Genomic DNA, 18,950 nt, shown 5'->3' on the forward strand with positions numbered 1-18,950 from the left:
AGCTTTTAAAATTACACTCATGAATTAAGGAGCTCTGGGTTATGGCTCCTTAGCTGAGAAGTTCCATTTTGCCCTGGAATTAGGCATAAACTAGCCTATCCATTACACCAGATCAAACCAAACAACCCAGCAACTCTGTATAATCAAATATAAATGACTTAATTGCTCCAGGCCACTGTTACCCAGCCCTACCCAGTGCCCATTTTCTCATGGGTGAAGGAGAAAAGGTTGGACCTGAAAGCTAATAAACATGGGTTGTTTCTGGACCAGCATGGCCAACAGCAGGTGTTTTCCAAAGGCCTGCAATGCTAACAGAGAATGCCTTGTCCGGTTAAAATGATTAAAAATGTCCTTTCTTCTTCCTCCCTTTCAGGGCTCAAAATTTACCATTTCAGATTTGGCCGTGAGGCCGCCCCTGGTGTGGGAGAATCCCCAGGAGAACCTTAGGCCCAGCCCCAATGGAAGTTCCCTCACTTCAGCCCCTTCTACCAAAAGGCCCTCTGGTGAGGAGGAGGAGGAACGCCTTTCTATTGAAGAGGAAGGCTTCGAGCTTTTGAACTCCACCTACAATAAAATCACAGGACCTGGCAGGCCCGGAGTTGGCAGAAGCGAGTTGGAGGTAGCAGGAAATGCCAGTGATTCCATTACCACGGTTACCTCAGTTCCTCCTTCTGGGCATCGAGATGCTCAGGTGGCTGATGACAACGTTATCCTTTCACAAACCTCCGCCAAAGTAAACAGACCGGCTTCCAAGAAAGACCATGTGTCGAAATCCCAGGATGAGAACATCACTACGGACAAGCTGAAGGGAGACACGGGCTCTTGGACCTGGTTCTCACCTAGCAAACCAATTGATGCCATCATAGACCTAGAAAACCCTTCCATCTTCTCAAAAGTCTCCGCAGAGGTCAGCCAGACAGCGGGCTCTGCAGGAAACATACCCAGGGCCCCCTCTTCTGACTCCCATAGGAAGGTGGAGGAACCTGTGGGTGAGGAAACCCTGGAGAGACCTTCTAAAGCTTCCCTAAGCCCTGAGGATGCTGTGAAACCAATGCAGACATCACTGGATGCTGAGGTGGTCGCCACAGAGCACAACAAAGGAGCTGTGCATCAAGGGAAAACAGACAGTGAAGCAAAGGGGAGTGAGGACCATGATCAGGGTGGTGTCTTGTGGACAGAAACAGATGGGCAACAGGTTCGAGTGAAGCCAGGACCCCGGGGGCCACAAGGACCTCCAGGTTTGCCTGTAAGTGGAGTTGGGTGTGAGGGGTTGTGTTTAAGAGAACAGTTTTGTATGCAGTGGGGAATCCTCATTTACCATAACTGAAGCAGTCAGAAGTTACAAGCCTCCTTGACTGTGAAGGGACATGGATTTGGGGGAAGGCAGGGAGGTTTATGAAGAAGATGCTCAGATATTGGAGGCTCTTCTCCATGCCTGACAGCTGGTGAGGTCAGGAGTCTTCCATCCACCATGCTGAGCTGTCATTATTCCCTGCCTCCCTGCAGGAGGCAGCCATTAATGCCGAATTGAGCACTCTGCAATAGCACAGGTACATCTCATTCTTCCCTCCCTTTCAGCCCTGCCCCCACAACTATGGGCAGTCTACTTTAACATATTAAACTTTTAACCCTTAAGGTGCTGTCACTGTTCCCTTCCCCCACTTTTCCAGCTGAATGAATGTGGAGGGAATGCTAACAGAGAATGCCTTGTCCGGTTAAAATGATTAAAAATGTCCTTTCTTCTTCCTGCATATACAGTCATGGGCAGATAGACACAAAGTCCAGCTCATCGGTAGAAAGAAAAGCAAAACGCTTTCTGTAATTTTGACGGTTTGTAATGATACTTGCAAGAGCTGCTGCTTCCCTGCTGCCTGGGAAGGTCTGAAAGCCTTGGTGCCTTCTAAAGCATTGGCAAACTTCAAAAAAGTTCCCCCTGTTTGTAATTCTCACGTCAGCCAAAGCATCAGTTGAGGTTTCTAGGAATACATGCACTTTTGAGCTAAAGCATCCTGGTGGTTAGAAGTTCCCCCGCAGTGACTTCCAGCTTCTTACTTTTGCTAGAGTCCCCCGTTGGCGATGGATTGTGTTATGTTCACAGCATAGAGACACAGAGAGAACTTAGATAAAAGTACTCTGGCTGGGAGGTTGCAACATAACAAACTTTATTTCGGAGAATTCAAACCGATAACACTCAGGAACCCAAAAACACAGAGAGAGAAAAAGCAGACTGCTTCCTAAGACAGCGAGAGACAACTCCCCCCACCTTGCTCTAGACTGACTCTTTCCAGACTGACTCATCATGGCACGCTTCCCTATGGAGCCCCCTTGGCTGCAAGCAGGACTAGGGAATGCTGTCCCCCCTCCAGGACCCCACTCCCACACACACACACTTGTACTCTTAAAGTGATAGTTTGCAATTCCAACACAGACCTTAATGCACCACAGATTGGTGGATGCATGTGACCCAGCTCTCTTGTGCCCTTGCACCATGTCCCAGAACAATTGCTGCGCTCTCTCTCTCTCTCCATTTCCTCTCTTTCTCCTCCCACTTTTTCTTCTCTTGTTTTTCCATGTTGTTTATTTGTATAGCAATAGCACCTTGAAATCCCACCCGAGGTTCCCAGTGTGCTAGGTGCTGTCCAAATACATGGGGAAAGACAGTCTCTGCCCCAGAGAGTCTAAATAGCAGGGCAGGGGATAAAACAGCAGCACAGAGAGGCAAAATGACTCACCCAGGGCTTCACAGTGGGTCAGTGGCCAAACCAGGAATAGAATCCAGGTATCCAGAGGCCTAATCAGATTCCCTGTTCACTAAACCTTCCTTCTATGTTTGTCTTCCCCAACCTTTTATATTTTATTTGTCTGCCTCTCCCCCACACTCCATTTTTTGCTGCTTTCCTTCCCTCTCCCATCCCCCAAACAACCGTGCGTGTTGTGGGAGTGGGCAGGGGGCATCCATCACTGGCTCTGTGGAACCAGGCTGAGGTGAGTGCTGTGGGAGCAGAGACAGGAAGCCTGGGTCAATGGGCAGCTGCCTGAGCCAATAGCCCAGTCCATGCAAGATGCTGCTGCAGGCCTGGGAAGGGAAGGGTGATGTGAAGGTGGGAGGTTTTGAAGAGTTACGATGCTTAACATGCAGCATGTTTGCTGAGGACCTGGCACGATGCTGTTTTCTCGACACCTGCTGTTCATCTCCCTCACCTGTGTCACCCAGTGACCCCTTGTTGGACTAACCTGTCCGCCTCGTGGGTGGAAAGACTATGCCATGGGTCCAGGGTTGGCTGCACCTCTGTCCCCTCGCCGAGTGCACCTCAGGTGCCAGGCCTGGGGCCTTTACCTTTCCTGGGGTGGAAACAGTTGATTCTCCCAATCTTAGACTGGGTCCTTGGCTACATCCCTGTGTGTGTCAACTGTGCTACCCTTTGGTCGTGTGTGACCAGAGGTGAATACAGTGACCAGCCGGCTTTTGTAAACCAAACTGTTGTTTAATCTTCACAGTAGCAATGAAGACATAAGACAAAAGGATTTTAGGGCAGCAAACAGTCTATGTGCACGTCTGTCTTTCTTAAAGTCCTGCCATCCAGTGATGATGGACCAGCAGGCCTGTCTGCTGACACCCCAGTGGGTGTCAATCTGTTCCCCATAACAGGTCCGCAACAACCATCTCTCCCTAGATGGTCCCTTTTTTATCCAGCCAGAGCTCTTTGTTCTCTCTGTTCCCAGGTTTTTTAGCCTTGCTGTCCAAAACCAGCTTTGGTGGACTCAGTGGGAGGTGGAGCCAGTCTCCTCAGAGTCAGTGGCTCTCCTGTTGTCCTGTAACCCCCAAAGTGTTTGCTGTCGGTGTGTGTGTGTGTGTGTGTGTCTCTCTCTCTCTCTCACTTATTGTCATTGTTTTCGCCTTCCACTTTCTTTCCTAACAGCGCTATTGATTTAACCCAATATAGCATACAGTGACCATCCCAATAACCAGCTTAACGTACAGTATTCTTACATTATTACAGAGCAGTTCCACATCCATCACAGACTGCATTAACCCTTCATTTCTGACGACCTTAGCCTCTGATAACAGCTATGAACATGATCTTAGCTTGATGGATGGATGGATGTTTGTCCTCCGGACCATCTCTGCTTAAACTTCCAGGACTAGAATTCTGAGTTATTTGCTTTTCCCTCTAATAATCTGCATGTGTCAAGTTCTCTACCAGCGGCCGGTTTTATGTGGTTGTATGTGTGTTCAGGCTTTCCAGTCGTTGTCATTAAACGGTCATCCTTTACCCACAGTTTCCACACAGTGGTATAGCAAATACCACAGTGATTTTCCTATAACTGCTGTGGGTGACTTTCTAATGGCAACAACTAACTGCGTGTAAAACAATCAGCCCTAAGAGAATTCTGTCCCAGTCACAAGATTAATTCTGCTCAATCTCCCATCCTCAGACAAAATGTGTTTTATCACCAGAGTATTGGGTCACTTGACATTTAAACTTAGGTCCACTAGGTTCCCCCCCGGCCTCCCAAGCTACTTTCTTGCTGCTGCTGTTTTTGCCTATAGGACTACACTAGAGAATAGAACAGAGGCCGAGAAGACTCCAAGAGTCACAAAGTTTTTACGACTTCCGACAATCCTGCTGTCTTGCCATCAGGACAGGGAGAATCACATGAGCAGAGCATGCAACAAAATGTCAGCTCCCTCTACTCGGTGGACATGGCCTAGCCTGGGAGAAGCCAGAGTGATTAAAGCTAGTAGATGAGAGCTGTAAATTTCCTGCCAGCTATTTCAGGAGGGGAAAAATTGGTGTTTAGTTCAATTTTGGGGGGTAGAATTGTTCTTTTATGGCTAAGCAAAACTGAGAAATAACTCTCGTTTGGGTTTTCTTCCCTTTATTTTCCACTAGAAAAAGGAGAGACGGTGAAAGCTCCCAAATGTTTTGTTTTGTTCGAAAAGACCAAAAAAAAAAAAAATCGATTGCTGAAAAGATGTTTCAACCAAAATGTTTTGACCAGATCTAAATGTCCCTTGTGGGTCACACTCCTTATTCTAGAGCCCTCTGCACACAGGCCTGCTCTGGTGTGTTTCATCCACTTGTCTGAAGTGGGAGTTGAGTTGTGGGTCGGTGATTTTAGCCCTTCTCCCCATAGTACAGCGCATATGTGTGACCAGTTAATTTTGTCTTAACGTCTGCCAGGAGGCAGATCCTGAATGGAAAAACTTAACCCGGCTTTTAATGATGATCCAGGGACTCCGAGTTGCTTCAAGTAATTTCAGGTGTTTCCTTTTGTAAATCGGAGGCCTCGCAATTGGCCTGTGTCGTTCCCATTTCTCACTGGGGTTCTGCGCCGCCCAGCCCGTCGAGGTGGTTTTACACACACAAGCCTCACCAAAAGGTTGTTAAAATGCCCCACAACTCGTGGTGACTAAAGCAAAGAAGTAATGGATTTTTCAAGTGTTTAACTATGTCACAGAAGGCACTAAATCTGGGAAATATTTTTCTTCCGAGCTGGTTTAGGTCTGTGTCGTTGCCTAGAGCCCTCCACAATGCAAAAACCTCTGTGAACGTGGCAATAAATTCTGCTGCCCCAAATACGTCTCTCTACTGGACCGGGTGTCTTGATTCTTGCTGTAAGCTCTCCTGGCCTTACCCAGTGGGCTCTGCTCTGCTTAGCCTGGCTCAGTGCTTCAGACTCTCATTCCTTGCTTTATCAATTGCACAGCTGTGGCTGGTGCTTTGCAGAAAGGCCAAAGACAGGGTGCCTGGCCTGAGGGGTTTATAGTCTGGAATAGATGTGAAGTGATGTGATCTGGGGGGAGGTGGCTATTGAGCAAGAGGGAGGGAGGGTGACACAAAGCAAAGCTACTAATCCAGTGCACAGCGTGGATTATGTTAGTTCCTTTCTTTCCAGGAGGCAGGGAACCCAGCTGGTGGGACTGGACATGGGAGAAGACTCCGGAGGAGGAGAGGGAAGCTGAGTGCTATTCAGGATAGGGCAGCGCTTTCCAGGTGCAGTGGGTGTTGAGGGAGAGCGTGTGTGTGCACAGTGGGAGATGAAACCACAGAGGCTGTGACAAAGAAGAGGAGCCCAGCTAGTCCCTGCTGCTCTCCCCATGGTGGGTAGCAAACTCCGCAGTCACAAAGAGACAGGCATGTGGTGGAAGCTCAAGCCGGACAGGGTTTTGTCAGCTGGAAAGGTGGTTGGTCAGGGCTCCTCAGTGCAGAGGAGTTGGAGGGTTTCCGCTGCTGGAAGGAGGCCGGCCTCCTATCGCTTGGGATTGGGTTCTTGTCTCTCGAGCCATGCAGTGGGGAATTTTGCCACCAGGAGGGGAGTTGGACCATTGGTGTCTCCAGCGGAGTAGTCTGTCCCAGTGTCCTGTGCTGGCTCTTGCTGCTTGATTATCCTTGTAGAATTAGCAGCAAAACAGCAGAGGGATTCAGTTAAAGTGCTGTAGTCCCCGACAATAGCCCAGTGGAGGAAAGCAGAGGTGCTCATTGGTTCTGAAAGTGGGGAGGGGGAGGGATACCCAACAGGCATGAGAGCTGATTGGTTGACGCTTGCTTGGGTGGAATTCGGACTTGCACGCTGTCCCGCATCAGAAAGCAACGGTGAGCACCAGCGGCTAGGGAGGAGATCGCGCTGTCTGGGAGTGGAGCAGCGCCACCAAGGACGAGTCGCGGCTGCACCGAGTCCACAAAGAAAGTCCAAGGCTGCGTCTGCCCTTGAAGCAAGGGGCTGCGATTTCCAGCTCATGTGGACGCACCTGGGGGCGCTCTCATTGAGCTAGTGCGCTACAAACGGGAGTGTCGCCGGGGTAGCACAGGCAATGGCAAGTGCTGTGTGGACTAGCTGTCCTGAGTACACACCTACGGGGTTCGGGCAGCTTTACGCTTACACTCGCTGCTCCCTGTGCTACTGCACCTTCCCTACTATTTGCAGCACACTAGCCTGATGAGAGCGAACACGCCAGCTGGGAATCACCCCCGACATCAAGGACCCTACCCCGTAGGAACAAGGCCCAAAGGGGTGGATGGATATGGCAGCCAGAGAAGGGAACCGCCAGTGAAGCGAGAGGGCAGTGCTTTGAGAAAGGAGTCCTGGTGAGAAACCCTTTGGCTTCCTCTGCTGGATTTAATGTCGAGAGGGGTGACATTCAGACCTGACTGGTTTGTCACAGGCAGTTCAGCAAGGCAGAGGGCATTGGGCTCCCCCCAGTCAGCAGTGAATGAGAAATTAATCCAGATCTCAGTCGTATGTGATGCCAAAGACTCGGTGGTGGATTGGTGCCAGGCAAGGGAAGCACAGAATAGCACTGATATTGAATAGGGGAGGGGGAGGGTGGGGCTTTCACATGGAATTACGGTTGTTGATTTCCAGTTTTAAATAGTGCAAACATTACAGACACAAGAAACCCAGAGTTAAGGCTCTTAAACTTATATTAATCACATCCTCTCTCCTCTCTTAAAACTCGACACTGACACCCATTACCACAGTATCTTAGCACCTTCCACATTAAGTTTATAGCAACAGCTAAGTCCCTGGGGGACTTCATGCAGTCTCTGACACTTCACCTTTGGGGACCTGGGGTGGGTTTCAAAATCTGCTTGGGGTAGAATGGATAGACTTCTCCTTAAAGTCCCTAAAGTTAAGGTCTGGATGTTGGGCCCAAAGGTTGCACAACTACTGAGCAACAAAGTTAGGGGCCTCCTTTCTGTGCCTCTGTTCCCACCCTTAGTCTCTGCCCCCCAAAAAGCTTATACAACAGACAATCTCTTCTTATGTGTTTGTACTGCACCCAGCACAGTGGGAGCCGTCTTGTCTGAGGGCTTTAGGTGTTGTAGTAGAAATAAGGAGGGAAACTGAGGCACATATGAACAAGGCAGAATGACATGGCTGAAGCCCCAGGGTGAGTCAGGAATTAGGACCCAGGAGCCATGATCGGGCTTCAATCATGAGACTTCCACTCCCTCTTCCGAGCTCAGTAGAATGTCCCATTGCTGCAAGGCTGTGGAAAAGTGACAGCCAGGGCAAAGTGGCCATAAAGATAAACTGCCTTTGTTGAATGGAAGCGTGATTTGTTCCCTGTCTTACATGTTCAGTTTGTCTTTGTTTCCAGAGTGCCCTGGTTGTCCTTTCTCCTCCTTCCTGGCCTTCACAAATTCTCAGATTTCTATTTATTTGCATGCACAAGTCTCTCTGGTTCTAGATTTATATATTTCTGATCTCTTGAAAATGGCCCAGTCAGGCTTTTCTGTGCTTTGGAAAAGCCAAGAGATCACTTTAACATCCAGAATAGTTTTGATCCCATTTAGCTCTGCACAAGGTCTGACACTTGGCTTCTGAGATCATGATTCATTGCTGGACAGAGAGCTGGGGAAAGCGAGGTTGTGCTTTTAGCATAGATGTTCATCTGCTCTGCCCTGGCAGAGTTAGTTGCCTTTACAAGGCTGTAAAGCACAGGCAGATGGAGGAAGCATGAGGTTTGTGGTCAACAGCCATGTTGGTGCGGGAGCCAAGGGGATGCAGCTCTTAACCTGGGCCAGGTTAATACAGTGGTGCTTATGCTTAATGATGGGAAGGGCACCCCTAGCATATTCTGTTGCAGTCTCTCTGTCTGTGCAAGCTGTTCAGAGGGAAGGAAAGAAAAAGCAATTGATCTCCCCTTGGGCTTCTAATGTGTCATACTCCTAAAGCAAGGATGCTTTCCGCTTTTTAGCTTTCTGCTTTTTAGTTTCTGTTGGCTGCAGTTCCTCGTCAGAAGTTGTATGCCTTTGCAGACTGTTTTGAGGAGCTGCTCACATAATGAATCATAGATAGAGCTTTCCTTAATAACCTTGCACAGACGGTGGTTTGCTAAACCAGGTCAGACTGTGCCTAGTGTTTGCAGCGTGGGGCGTCGGAGTAAACTGCAGTAGACTAAGTACAGGCTTGAGATTGCGTGGCCTGAGTTCTATCTCCCAACTCTTCTGCTGATTTCCCGTGTGACCTTGGTCAAGTCATTTCTCTCCCTTACGTGTCTGTGTGTCCATTTGCAACGTGGGAATGATGCTACGCATTCACCATTTGTAAAGAGATCTGAGGTCTAGAGGTGAAAAGCACTATGTTAAGTGCAAGGTATTTTTTTATTTTAAAAACTTTTGATGCTTATGATCTCTGCTTCTTATCCTTCCAAAAATTTTACCACATTAGAAGCTTCTGTGCTGGGGTTTTGACTACCAATGTTTTATATGGGGAGGGTTCAGGGTAGTTTGTAAGCATTATCAGGTTTTTTTTATTCCTTGTTTGTTTGTTTGTTTGTTTGTTCATCAAATTTAGCACTGATTATTTGAAGGAATTGGCATGTTTTGCATTCCAGGATTTACCCTGAATTCTGATAGAAATGCATTGTGTCAGAGGGCAGTATGATTCCACAGGGGAAGCAAATGCAGAAGCATAACTCTGGTTTTCTCCAAGGAGTTGTCTGTGGTTTCATGACACGTGGAGTTACAAATATCAGGTCACTCTGGAAGATGAAGGATTACATCCAGAATGACACTGAGTATGAACTCTCTTCTTTAAGAGACCCCATGGATCAGTTTTCATCTTCTGCTCTGAAATGCTACAGCCACTGAGGCCATTATTGTTGGTGCTGTGAATGTGTCCTGTCTTGCTTTAAATGGTATCAATGTAAAAGGAATTTGGCTTGTAAGGAGAGAGAAATATATACTGTGAAATGGTAGCTGATGCCATGATGACTGTTGCATTCAGTAACAACTCCCAAATCTTCACCTCTTTCTGTCCGTCATATATCAGGATTATTATATATTTGTCTGTAATGTTTCCCTCCTGAGATGGCATTTAGTTTGTGAATTTGTGATGGCTATTCATTAATGTGAGCTAGGAGGATATAATCTAATCAGTTCACTGTCCATCAAAATACAGAAAGATAGAGTATCCCAAACATGAACACAGCCTAGTTTATAATATGTGCCCATGGCCAAGACCATGGAAGAGGGATTTTTTTCTCTTTGAAAATACCAGTCCATTTATGAGACTCGGGTACAGATTAATTTTAATATTACTCATTATTTGTATTACAGTTGCATGTAGAGGCTCCAGCTGAGATTGGAGACCCATCATGCAGTGGCTGAGCTAACAGCAATATGGTGTAAGAGTCCCTGTCCTGAATTGTTTACAGTTTAAACAAATTGCAGCCTAAACAAAGGGCGGAAGGAAGGATTATAATCTGAAATGACACACAGAGCATAAGTGATTTGCCCAAGGTCACACAGGAAGGCAGTGGCAGAGTCTGGATTTCAACCCAGCCTTCCTGAGACCTAGTCCAGTGCCTTAACCTTCCTCCCTAATTTTGGCTGAATGGTTTGCCCTGCTTGAGAGAAAGTCCTGCGCCTCCCTGTATATCCCCCCAGTGTGAATGCAAAGAGGTTATAGGGAGATGCTGAGGCCTTGAAGAGGCTGTCCTCTAACTCATAGCGTGCATGGACTAACAGTTCAGGGATGAGAAAGTCCGGCGATGTCATCTGAGAGAAGATGGAAAAGAGGGAGGGGTGCATGGGAAGAGAGATCCTTCTTGCGGGGATGGGGTACGATATAAATAATAAAAAGCAGGCAGAGGAGACAAAAGAAGAGCAGATGGTGAAGAGAATCTAGAGAAACCGAGAGCGCGAGATGGCGGTTCAGGATGGACTGTGAGTATAACCAGCTGAACTGGTGGGTTTCTTTTAGCAAGGAGTTAGGTGAGAGCAGAACTGAGAGGGCCCTGAAGGTAAAGGATGAGGAAAACCAGAGAAGGGACTCGAGGAAGGTACCGATACCATTGGGGCAGCACAAGAAGGCTTCGATAGTCTTAAGTATAGCGTTGCCTGTAAACGTCCTTTGGGGATCATAGAATCATAGAATATCAGGGTTGGAAGGGACCCCAGAAGGTCATCTAGTCCAACCCCCTGCTCGAAGCAGGACCAATTCCCAGTTAAATCATCCCAGCCAGGGCTTTGTCAAGCCTGACCTTAAAAACCTCTAAGGAAGGAGATTCTACCACCTCCCTAGGTAACGCATTCCCGTGTTTCACCACCCTCCTAGTGAAAAAGTTTTTCCTAATATCTAATCTAAACCTCCCCCACTGCAACTTGAGACCATTACTCCTCGTTCTGTCATCTGCTACCATTGAGAACAGTCTAGAGCCATCCTCTTTGGACCCCCTTTCAGGTAGTTGAAAGCAGCTATCAAATCCCCCCTCATTCTTCTCTTCTGCAGGCTAAACAATCCCAGCTCCCTCAGCCTCTCCTCATAACTCATGTGTTCTAGACCCCTAATCATTTTTGTTGCCCTTCGCTGGACTCTCTCCAATTTATCCACATCCTTCTTGTAGTGTGGGGCCCAAAACTGGACACAGTACTCCAGATGAGGCCTCACCAATGTCGAATAGAGGGGAACGATCACGTCCCTCGATCTGCTCGCTATTTCCCTACTTATACATCCCAAAATGCCATTGGCCTTCTTGGCAACAAGGGCACACTGCTGACTCATATCCAGCTTCTCGTCCACTGTCACCCCTAGGTCCTTTTCCGCAGAACTGCTGCCGAGCCATTCGGTCCCTAGTCTGTAGCTGTGCATTGGGTTCTTCCGTCCTAAGTGCAGGACCCTGCACTTATCCTTATTGAACCTCATCAGATTTCTTTTGGCCCAATCCTCCAATTTGTCTAGGTCCTTCTGTATCCTATCCCTCCCCTCCAGCGTATCTACCACTCCTCCCAGTTTAGTATCATCCGCAGATTTGCTGAGAGTGCAATCTACACCATCCTCCAGATCATTTATGAAGATATTGAACAAAACCGGCCCCAGGACCGACCCCTGGGGCACTCCACTTGACACCGGCTGCCAACTAGACATGGAGCCATTGATCACTACCCGTTGAGCCCGACAATCTAGCCAGCTTTCTACCCACCTTATAGTGCATTCATCCAGGCCATACTTCCTTAACTTGCTGACAAGAATACTGTGGGAGACCGTGTCAAAAGCTTTGCTAAAGTCAAGAAACAATACATCCACTGCTTTCCCTTCATCCACAGAACCAGTAAGCTCATCATAGAAGGCGATTAGATTAGTCAGGCATGACCTTCCCTTGGTGAATCCATGCTGGCTGTTCCTGATCACTTTCCTCTCATGCAAGTGCTTCAGGATTGATTCTTTGAGGACCTGCTCCATGATTTTTCCAGGGACTGAGGTGAGGCTGACTGGCCTGTAGTTCCCAGGATCCTCCTCCTTCCCTTTTTTAAAGATTGGCACTACATTAGCCTTTTTCCAGTCATCCGGGACTTCCCCCGTTCGCCACGAGTTTTCAAAGATAATGGCCAATGGCTCTGCAATCACAGCCGCCAATTCCTTCAGCACTCTCGGATGCAACTCGTCCGGCCCCATGGACTTGTGCATGTCCAGCTTTTCTAAATAGTCCCTAACCACCTCTATCTCCACAGAGGGCTGGCCATCTCTTCCCCATTTTGTGATGCCCAGCGCAGCAGTCTGGGAGCTGACCTTGTTAGTGAAGACAGAGGCAAAAAAAGCATTGAGTACATTAGCTTTTTCCACATCCTCTGTCACTAGGTTGCCTCCCTCATTCAGTAAGGGGCCCACACTTTCCTTGGCTTTCTTCTTGTTGCCAACATACCTGAAGAAACCCTTCTTGTTACTCTTGACATCTTTTGCTAGCTGCAGCTTCAGGTGCGATTTGGCCCTCCTGATATCATTCCTACATGCCCGAGCAATATTTTTATACTCTTCCCTGGTCATATGTCCAACCTTCCACTTCTTGTAAGCTTCTTTTTTATGTTTAAGATCCGCTAGGATTTCACCATTAAGCCAACCTGGTCGCCTGCCATATTTACTATTCTTTCGACTCATCGGGATGGTTTGTCCCTGTAACCTCAACAGGGATTCCTTGAAATACAGCCAGCTCTCCTGGACTCCTTTCCCCTTCATGTTAGTCCCCCAGGGGATCCTGGCCATCCGTTCCCTGAGGGAGTCGAAGTCTGCTTTCCTGAAGTCCAGGGTCCGTATCCTGCTGCTTACCTTTCTTCCCTGCGTCAGGATCCTGAACTCAACCAACTCATGGTCACTGCCTCCCAGATTCCCATCCACTTTTGCTTCCCCCACTAATTCTACCCGGTTTGTGAGCAGCAGGTCAAGAAAAGCGCCCCCCCAGTTGGCTCCTCTAGCACTTGCGCCAGGAATTTGTCCCCTACGCTTTCCAAAAACTTCCTGGATTGTCTATGCACCACTGTATTGCTCTCCCAGCAGATATCAGGAAAATTAAAGTCACCCATGAGAATCAGGGCATGCGATCTAGTAGCTTCCGTGAGCTGCCGGAAGAAAGCCTCATCTACCTCATCCCTCTGGTCCGGTGGTCTATAGCAGACTCCCACCACTACATCACTCTTGTTGCACACACTTCTAAACTTAATCCAGAGACACTCAGGTTTTTCTACAGTTTCGTACCGGAGCTCTGAGCAGTCATACTGCTCCCTTACATACAGTGCTACTCCCCCACCTTTTCTGCCCTGCCTGTCCTTCCTGAACAGTTTATAACCATCCATGACAGTACTCCAGTCATGTGAGTTATCCCACCAAGTCTCTGTTATTCCAATCACGTCATAGTTCCTTGACATCACCAGGACCTCCAGTTCTCCCTGCTTGTTTCCAAGGCTTTGTGCATTCGTATATAAGCACTTGAGATAACCTGTTGATCGCCCCTCATTCCCAGTATGAGGCAGGAGCCCTCCCCTCACAGACATTCCTGCCTGTGCTTCCTCCCGGTATCCCGCTTTCCCACTTACCTCAGGGCTTTGGTCTCCTTCCCCCGGTGAACCTAGTTTAAAGCCCTCCTCACTAGGTTAGCCAGCCTGCTGGCAAAGATGCTCTTCCCTCTCTTCGTAAGATGGAGCCCGTCTCTGCCCAGCACTCCTCCTTCATGGAACACCATCCCATGGTCAAAGAATCCAAAGCCTTCTCTCCGACACCACCTGCGTAGCCATTCGTTGACTTGACGATTCGACGGTCCCTACCCAGGCCTTTTCCTTCCACGGGGAGGATGGACGAGAACACCACTTGCGCCTCCAACTCCTTTATCCTTCTTCCCAGAAGGGACTGGTCTCATATGAAAGAAGAGAGGTTGGTAGCAGCACTACAGTGCCTGATTCCCAACTGGTCACTCCAACAGCTCAGCCAAGCGAGCATCCCAAGCCAGTAGGAACCTAGAACATAATTTCCCAGCTCTCACTGACTTCCGTGGTAGATGTGGAGACTCAACCTCTTTGCAAATCAGACCACTTATTAATATGCACAAGTTGGTAGGCACCCAGATTTGAGACTACTGGGTCTAGCTTTCAGATACCATGGTTGTGGGCACTGTATAAATACTTAGAGACATTTGTGCCCACAGTTCTTAAATATTTTGGGCACCTGTGTGGAGAGCGAAATCACGGACGATCACTGCACACACCGCTCATTAAACAGGTGGGTCACTAGCACAAATAATCAGCAGGACTAGTTCATGTCCATGGCTCTTGGGACTGAAAAGCTGCCTCTGTTAGCTCTGTTGTGTTTTTATACCCAGGCGCTGCTTTATATTTTACCCACAACAGCGTCCGTCGGCATTACACGCATCCTGAAAGTCAGCCAGAACTTTCCAATTGCGCTTTTAAACATCACGCGCGTTACAGAGAATCCTGTTCAAGGATGAACTCCCCCGAGGTGGCTGTCATTCAGGAGAAATGTGCACCATATGATTCTATTAAAAAAAAAAAACCTCAAAATTGCTGTGAACCGGGCCGGAACGTCTGTGGCTGGACGTCCACAAAGCATGAAGCCATGTGGCATTCATACCTGTTTGCAATGTTGTTCCAGTACAACATGCTGGATAATGGGCTCGACTTCAGAACAGTGTTTGAGTTATTTCTGTGCCAAGGCCACTACCCTCAAATATAGCTGGGCAATATGGACAGAGAGCAGTTTGAGGAGTAATTTTCATTGCTGTTGCTGGTCCAGGGAAGGCTATTGATACAGACTGTGGCTCTTTGTTTCCTCTTCCACTCAGCGTGAAAGGAGGTGTTTTGTTTGGTTGTTTTTTTGCTGGCTGATAGAAGGCCTTATGAACGCTACCCCCTCAAGGTAAACTCTTCAGTAAACTGAGTCTGGTGTCAGCGCTTAGTAGAACATGACTTGCATTACAGAGTCACCAGTCACGTGTTGGCTTGGCTTGCAGGCTGTGCTCAGTAAAAATACCCAGGCCCAGAAAGAATATGTTGAATTGCAGTTTACCCTTGGGACTCAGGGTGTTTGCTTCCTGTTGCAATTGAAATCACCAATCTTGTTGATACAGGTGGTATATTTTGGGATCAGATCTTCAGGTGGTGGAAAGGCACATAACACTAATGATTTTAATGGAGCTGTGCTGATTTACAGTAACTAAAGATCTGAACTTTTATTAAGCTAGAGCAGTGGTTCTCAACCAGGGGTACATGTAGCCGCAGGGATACATAGAGATCTTCCAGGAGTACAACTCCTCATCTAAATGTTTGCCTAGTTTTACAACAGGCTATGTAAAAAGCACTAACGAAGTCAGTTCATACTAAAATTTCATACAATGGGTTGTTTATACAGCTCTATGTACTATACATTGAAATGTACGTACAATATTTATATTCCAGTTGATTTATTTTATAATTCTACAGTAAAAAAAAGAGAAAGTCAGCAATTTGTCAGTAACAGTGTGGCTGTGACACTTGTATTTTTATGTCTGATTTTGTAAGCAAGTAGTTTTTAAGTGAGGTGAAACTTGGGGTACACAAGACAAATCAGACTCCTGAAAGGGTACAGTAGTTTGGAAGGGCTGAGAGCCACTGGACTAGAGAACTTGATGCAGAGCTTTTCCCCTTACAAAACAACTGAAAACAAAGATACACCACCCCCACAGCTGCTGCTGATATTTGTACTTCATTCTTTTCCTGAGTAAAAAGCTTTACAAACTAAAGATGGGTACTGTCAAATGGAGGAATTGGATCGCATTTTCCAAGGCTCCTAAGTACCATTTTAAAGTGACGTAGGCAGTCAAGAAACAGTCTCATTGATCATCAGTGGGATTTACACTGCTGAAATTCGTTCACCTGCACATCTACCAATGTGATATATGCCAGCAATGCCCCTCTGCCATGTACATTGGTCAAACTGGACAGTCTCTACGTAAAAGAATAAATGGACGCAAATCAGACGTCAAAAATTATAACATTCAAAAACCAATCGGAGAACACTTCAATCTCTCTGGTCACTCGAGATTACAGACCTAAAAGTGGCAATTCTTCAACAAAAAAACTTCAAAAACAGACTCCAATGAGAGACTGCTGAATTGGAATTAAGTAAAACTATTTCCCCATGTTTATTTCCCCCACCCCCCACTGTTCCTCAGACGTTCTTGTCAACTGCTGGAAATGGCCCACCTTGATTATCACTACAAAAGGTGATAATCCCTTTCTCTCCCCCCCCCCCCCCTCCTGCTGGTAATAGCTCATCTTAAGTGATCACTCTCCTTACAGTGTGTATGGTAACACCCATTGTTTCATGTTCTCTATGTATATAAATCTCCCCACTGTATTTTCCACTGAATGCATCTGATGAAGTGAGCTGTAGCTCACAAAAGCTTATGCTCAAATAAATTTGTTAGTCTCTAAGGTGCCACTAGTACTCCTTTTCTTTTTGCGAATACAGACTATCATGGCTGCTATTCTGAAACCTGTCACTGCTGAAACTGTTTCGCTGTCCTATGGTGTGTGTCCAGCTCTGCCTTACCCCTATATAGCCAATAACCCAGTGCTTATGGCACTCAGCTGGGATGCGGGAGTCCTCTGTTCAAGTCTTACCTGATTTGGATCAAGGTCTCTTTTGTGTTTTGATTAGAAATTCCATCTTGCACCAAATCTTCTCTACAAAACTGACCCTTCATTGGAACAAGACTTTGTAGTGGGAATCAGCATTTTCCTGCAAAGAAAAGGAATCTGGCTTTGTCTACACTTAAAATCCTGCAGCGCCTCACTGTGGACACTTACTACTGCATGGGCGGGGTTCTCGGATTCCTGCAGTAAATAGACCTCCCCAAGAAGTGGTCGCTATTTTCTTCCATCTACCTAGTTTTGTCTATACAGGGGATTTTAAGTTGGCTTAACTACTTCACTCATAGGAGTGGATTTTTCATGCCCCTGAGCAATGTAGCTGGGTTGAGTTTCCTAAAGTGGCCTTAATTCATCTTATTTTGAACTAAGAAAAACTGAATTAACGCCACTTTAATTTTAAATTCCCACCTGTCATTCATCCATATTAATTTTCCTGAGTGACTCCATGTAGACAGGCCCTGTGACAGTCATGCTATCGGTTTACACCCAGCCAGCAGCAAGGTCAGCCTTCCAGTTGAGTTATCTGCCTTCCAGCCTGTGTTTGCAGTACCTCTGCTTAGAAATACCTGTCCTATGACCAGCTTGGGGTATCTTCACAGGTCAAGATTGTCCTTCTATGCCAGCATCTTTGTAGGTGGAGTAGGGCAAACAAACACAGTTGAGTGACACAGCTCTTGTTTTGCTTTTCAGGGTTGCCGAGGGAGAGGCGGACCTCTGGGACCCAAAGGAGACAAAGTGAGTAAATTGGAAAACTCTTAAACTTCGTTAGATGTGGTTTAGGTCCAGGGGCAAATGCAGCTGACATTTCTTCTGATTAGAAACTGCCTGGTTAGCTTCTGAGATTCCTGCACACCAAGCCTGGTGGTCCAATACTTATACAATGATAATTCAGCTTTTGTTGGGATGTTTTCGAGCCGAATTCATACTTGTATCTTGAGACAGCTTTTCTGTACAAGCACAGTAGAGGAGTTTGAACGACTAATATTATTCTGAACTACCACTAGGTACCTTAAAAAGTATCATTATGCCCACTTCACAGATGGGGAAACTGATGCACAGAGCAGTAAAGTGACTTACCCAAAACCATCCAGGGTCAGACTTGAGACTAGAATCTAGGTCTCCCAAGTCCCAGTCTAGTGCTCTTTCTAGTAGACCACCCAGCTCTCTCTGTTCACGAAGACTCTGTAGACCTTAGGAATAGCCTTGTTGACAGAGCGAGACCTTCAGCATTTCGCTCGAACTGCGTGTATTCTCTGTACGGTTTAGAGCTGGGTCAAGCCACATATTTCATTCCCAGCTCCTTACTTTCCCAGGGTGGTTTGGATCTCCGGGTTTTGGTTTATCCCATTTGGGTCACAGGAATTGGCCCAGTTGTTCAGATCTGAACTCCCCCTCAGTTGGGGTACGTGGTTTTGGTTCAGGCCCAGCTCTGGGTTTGTGTTGACTGAAAAATCCAAGCCTGTCTTAAAGGAGTCGCTCTTCTCGTTCCTAGGGGCACCCTGGTGCAATGGGGAGAACAGGCCCCCCAGGAGATCCAGGCCCCCCAGGCATGCCTGGTGTACCTACCGTTGTTCTCTGGAGAAATTCAAAGGAAGACTGGCTGGCGTTCATGGTGAGTCTAGGACACGCCCTTTTCTGCTGAGAGCTGAGAAGGAAAGGAAAACTCAAACTGCTTGCTCCCCAGGGCAGTGCATTTTAGGGTGAACTGCACAGCATCTGGCTCCTCCTGAAAACCCATACCCCTGAGCAGAGAGGTGCAGCTGGAACTGGGGAGGTGGCTTTCTTGCCAGGGTAAAACGAAAATGGGACTTACAGTTTCTGCCTGGAAATAGTGTCACTTCAGTAACACCTGGCACCTGCGGCTCTCAAAGAGCTTCTGAGACACCAGTTGAGCCACACATAGTCAGGCAGCAAATAAGTTCTAAGACCTTCTGACAGCTGGGGAAACTGAGGCACAGAGAAGTTAATTGTCAGATTTTAAAAGCCTGATCTTCATGTTTGTGAATGCCTGCTCCAGCCTCA

At 47.3% G+C, this 18,950-nt stretch overlaps 1 protein-coding gene across 3 annotated transcripts in view; it reads left to right on the forward strand.

Annotated features, from left to right (window-relative positions):
* The window catches only part of LOC125623348 (uncharacterized), a 253,272-nt gene that overhangs the window by 117,827 nt on the left and 116,495 nt on the right, over positions 1-18,950 (forward strand). For all 3 annotated transcript variants that reach the window (XM_048822505.2, XM_048822508.2, XM_048822506.2), the window contains 3 exons: positions 374-1,246; positions 17,619-17,663; positions 18,421-18,540. In XM_048822505.2, coding sequence (XP_048678462.2) covers positions 374-1,246; positions 17,619-17,663; positions 18,421-18,540 — 1,038 coding nt within the window. The remainder of the gene's footprint in view (positions 1-373; positions 1,247-17,618; positions 17,664-18,420; positions 18,541-18,950) is intronic.

Source organism: Caretta caretta, chromosome 16, assembly GCF_965140235.1.
Source record: "Caretta caretta isolate rCarCar2 chromosome 16, rCarCar1.hap1, whole genome shotgun sequence".
Classification (NCBI taxonomy): Eukaryota; Metazoa; Chordata; order Testudines; family Cheloniidae; genus Caretta; species Caretta caretta.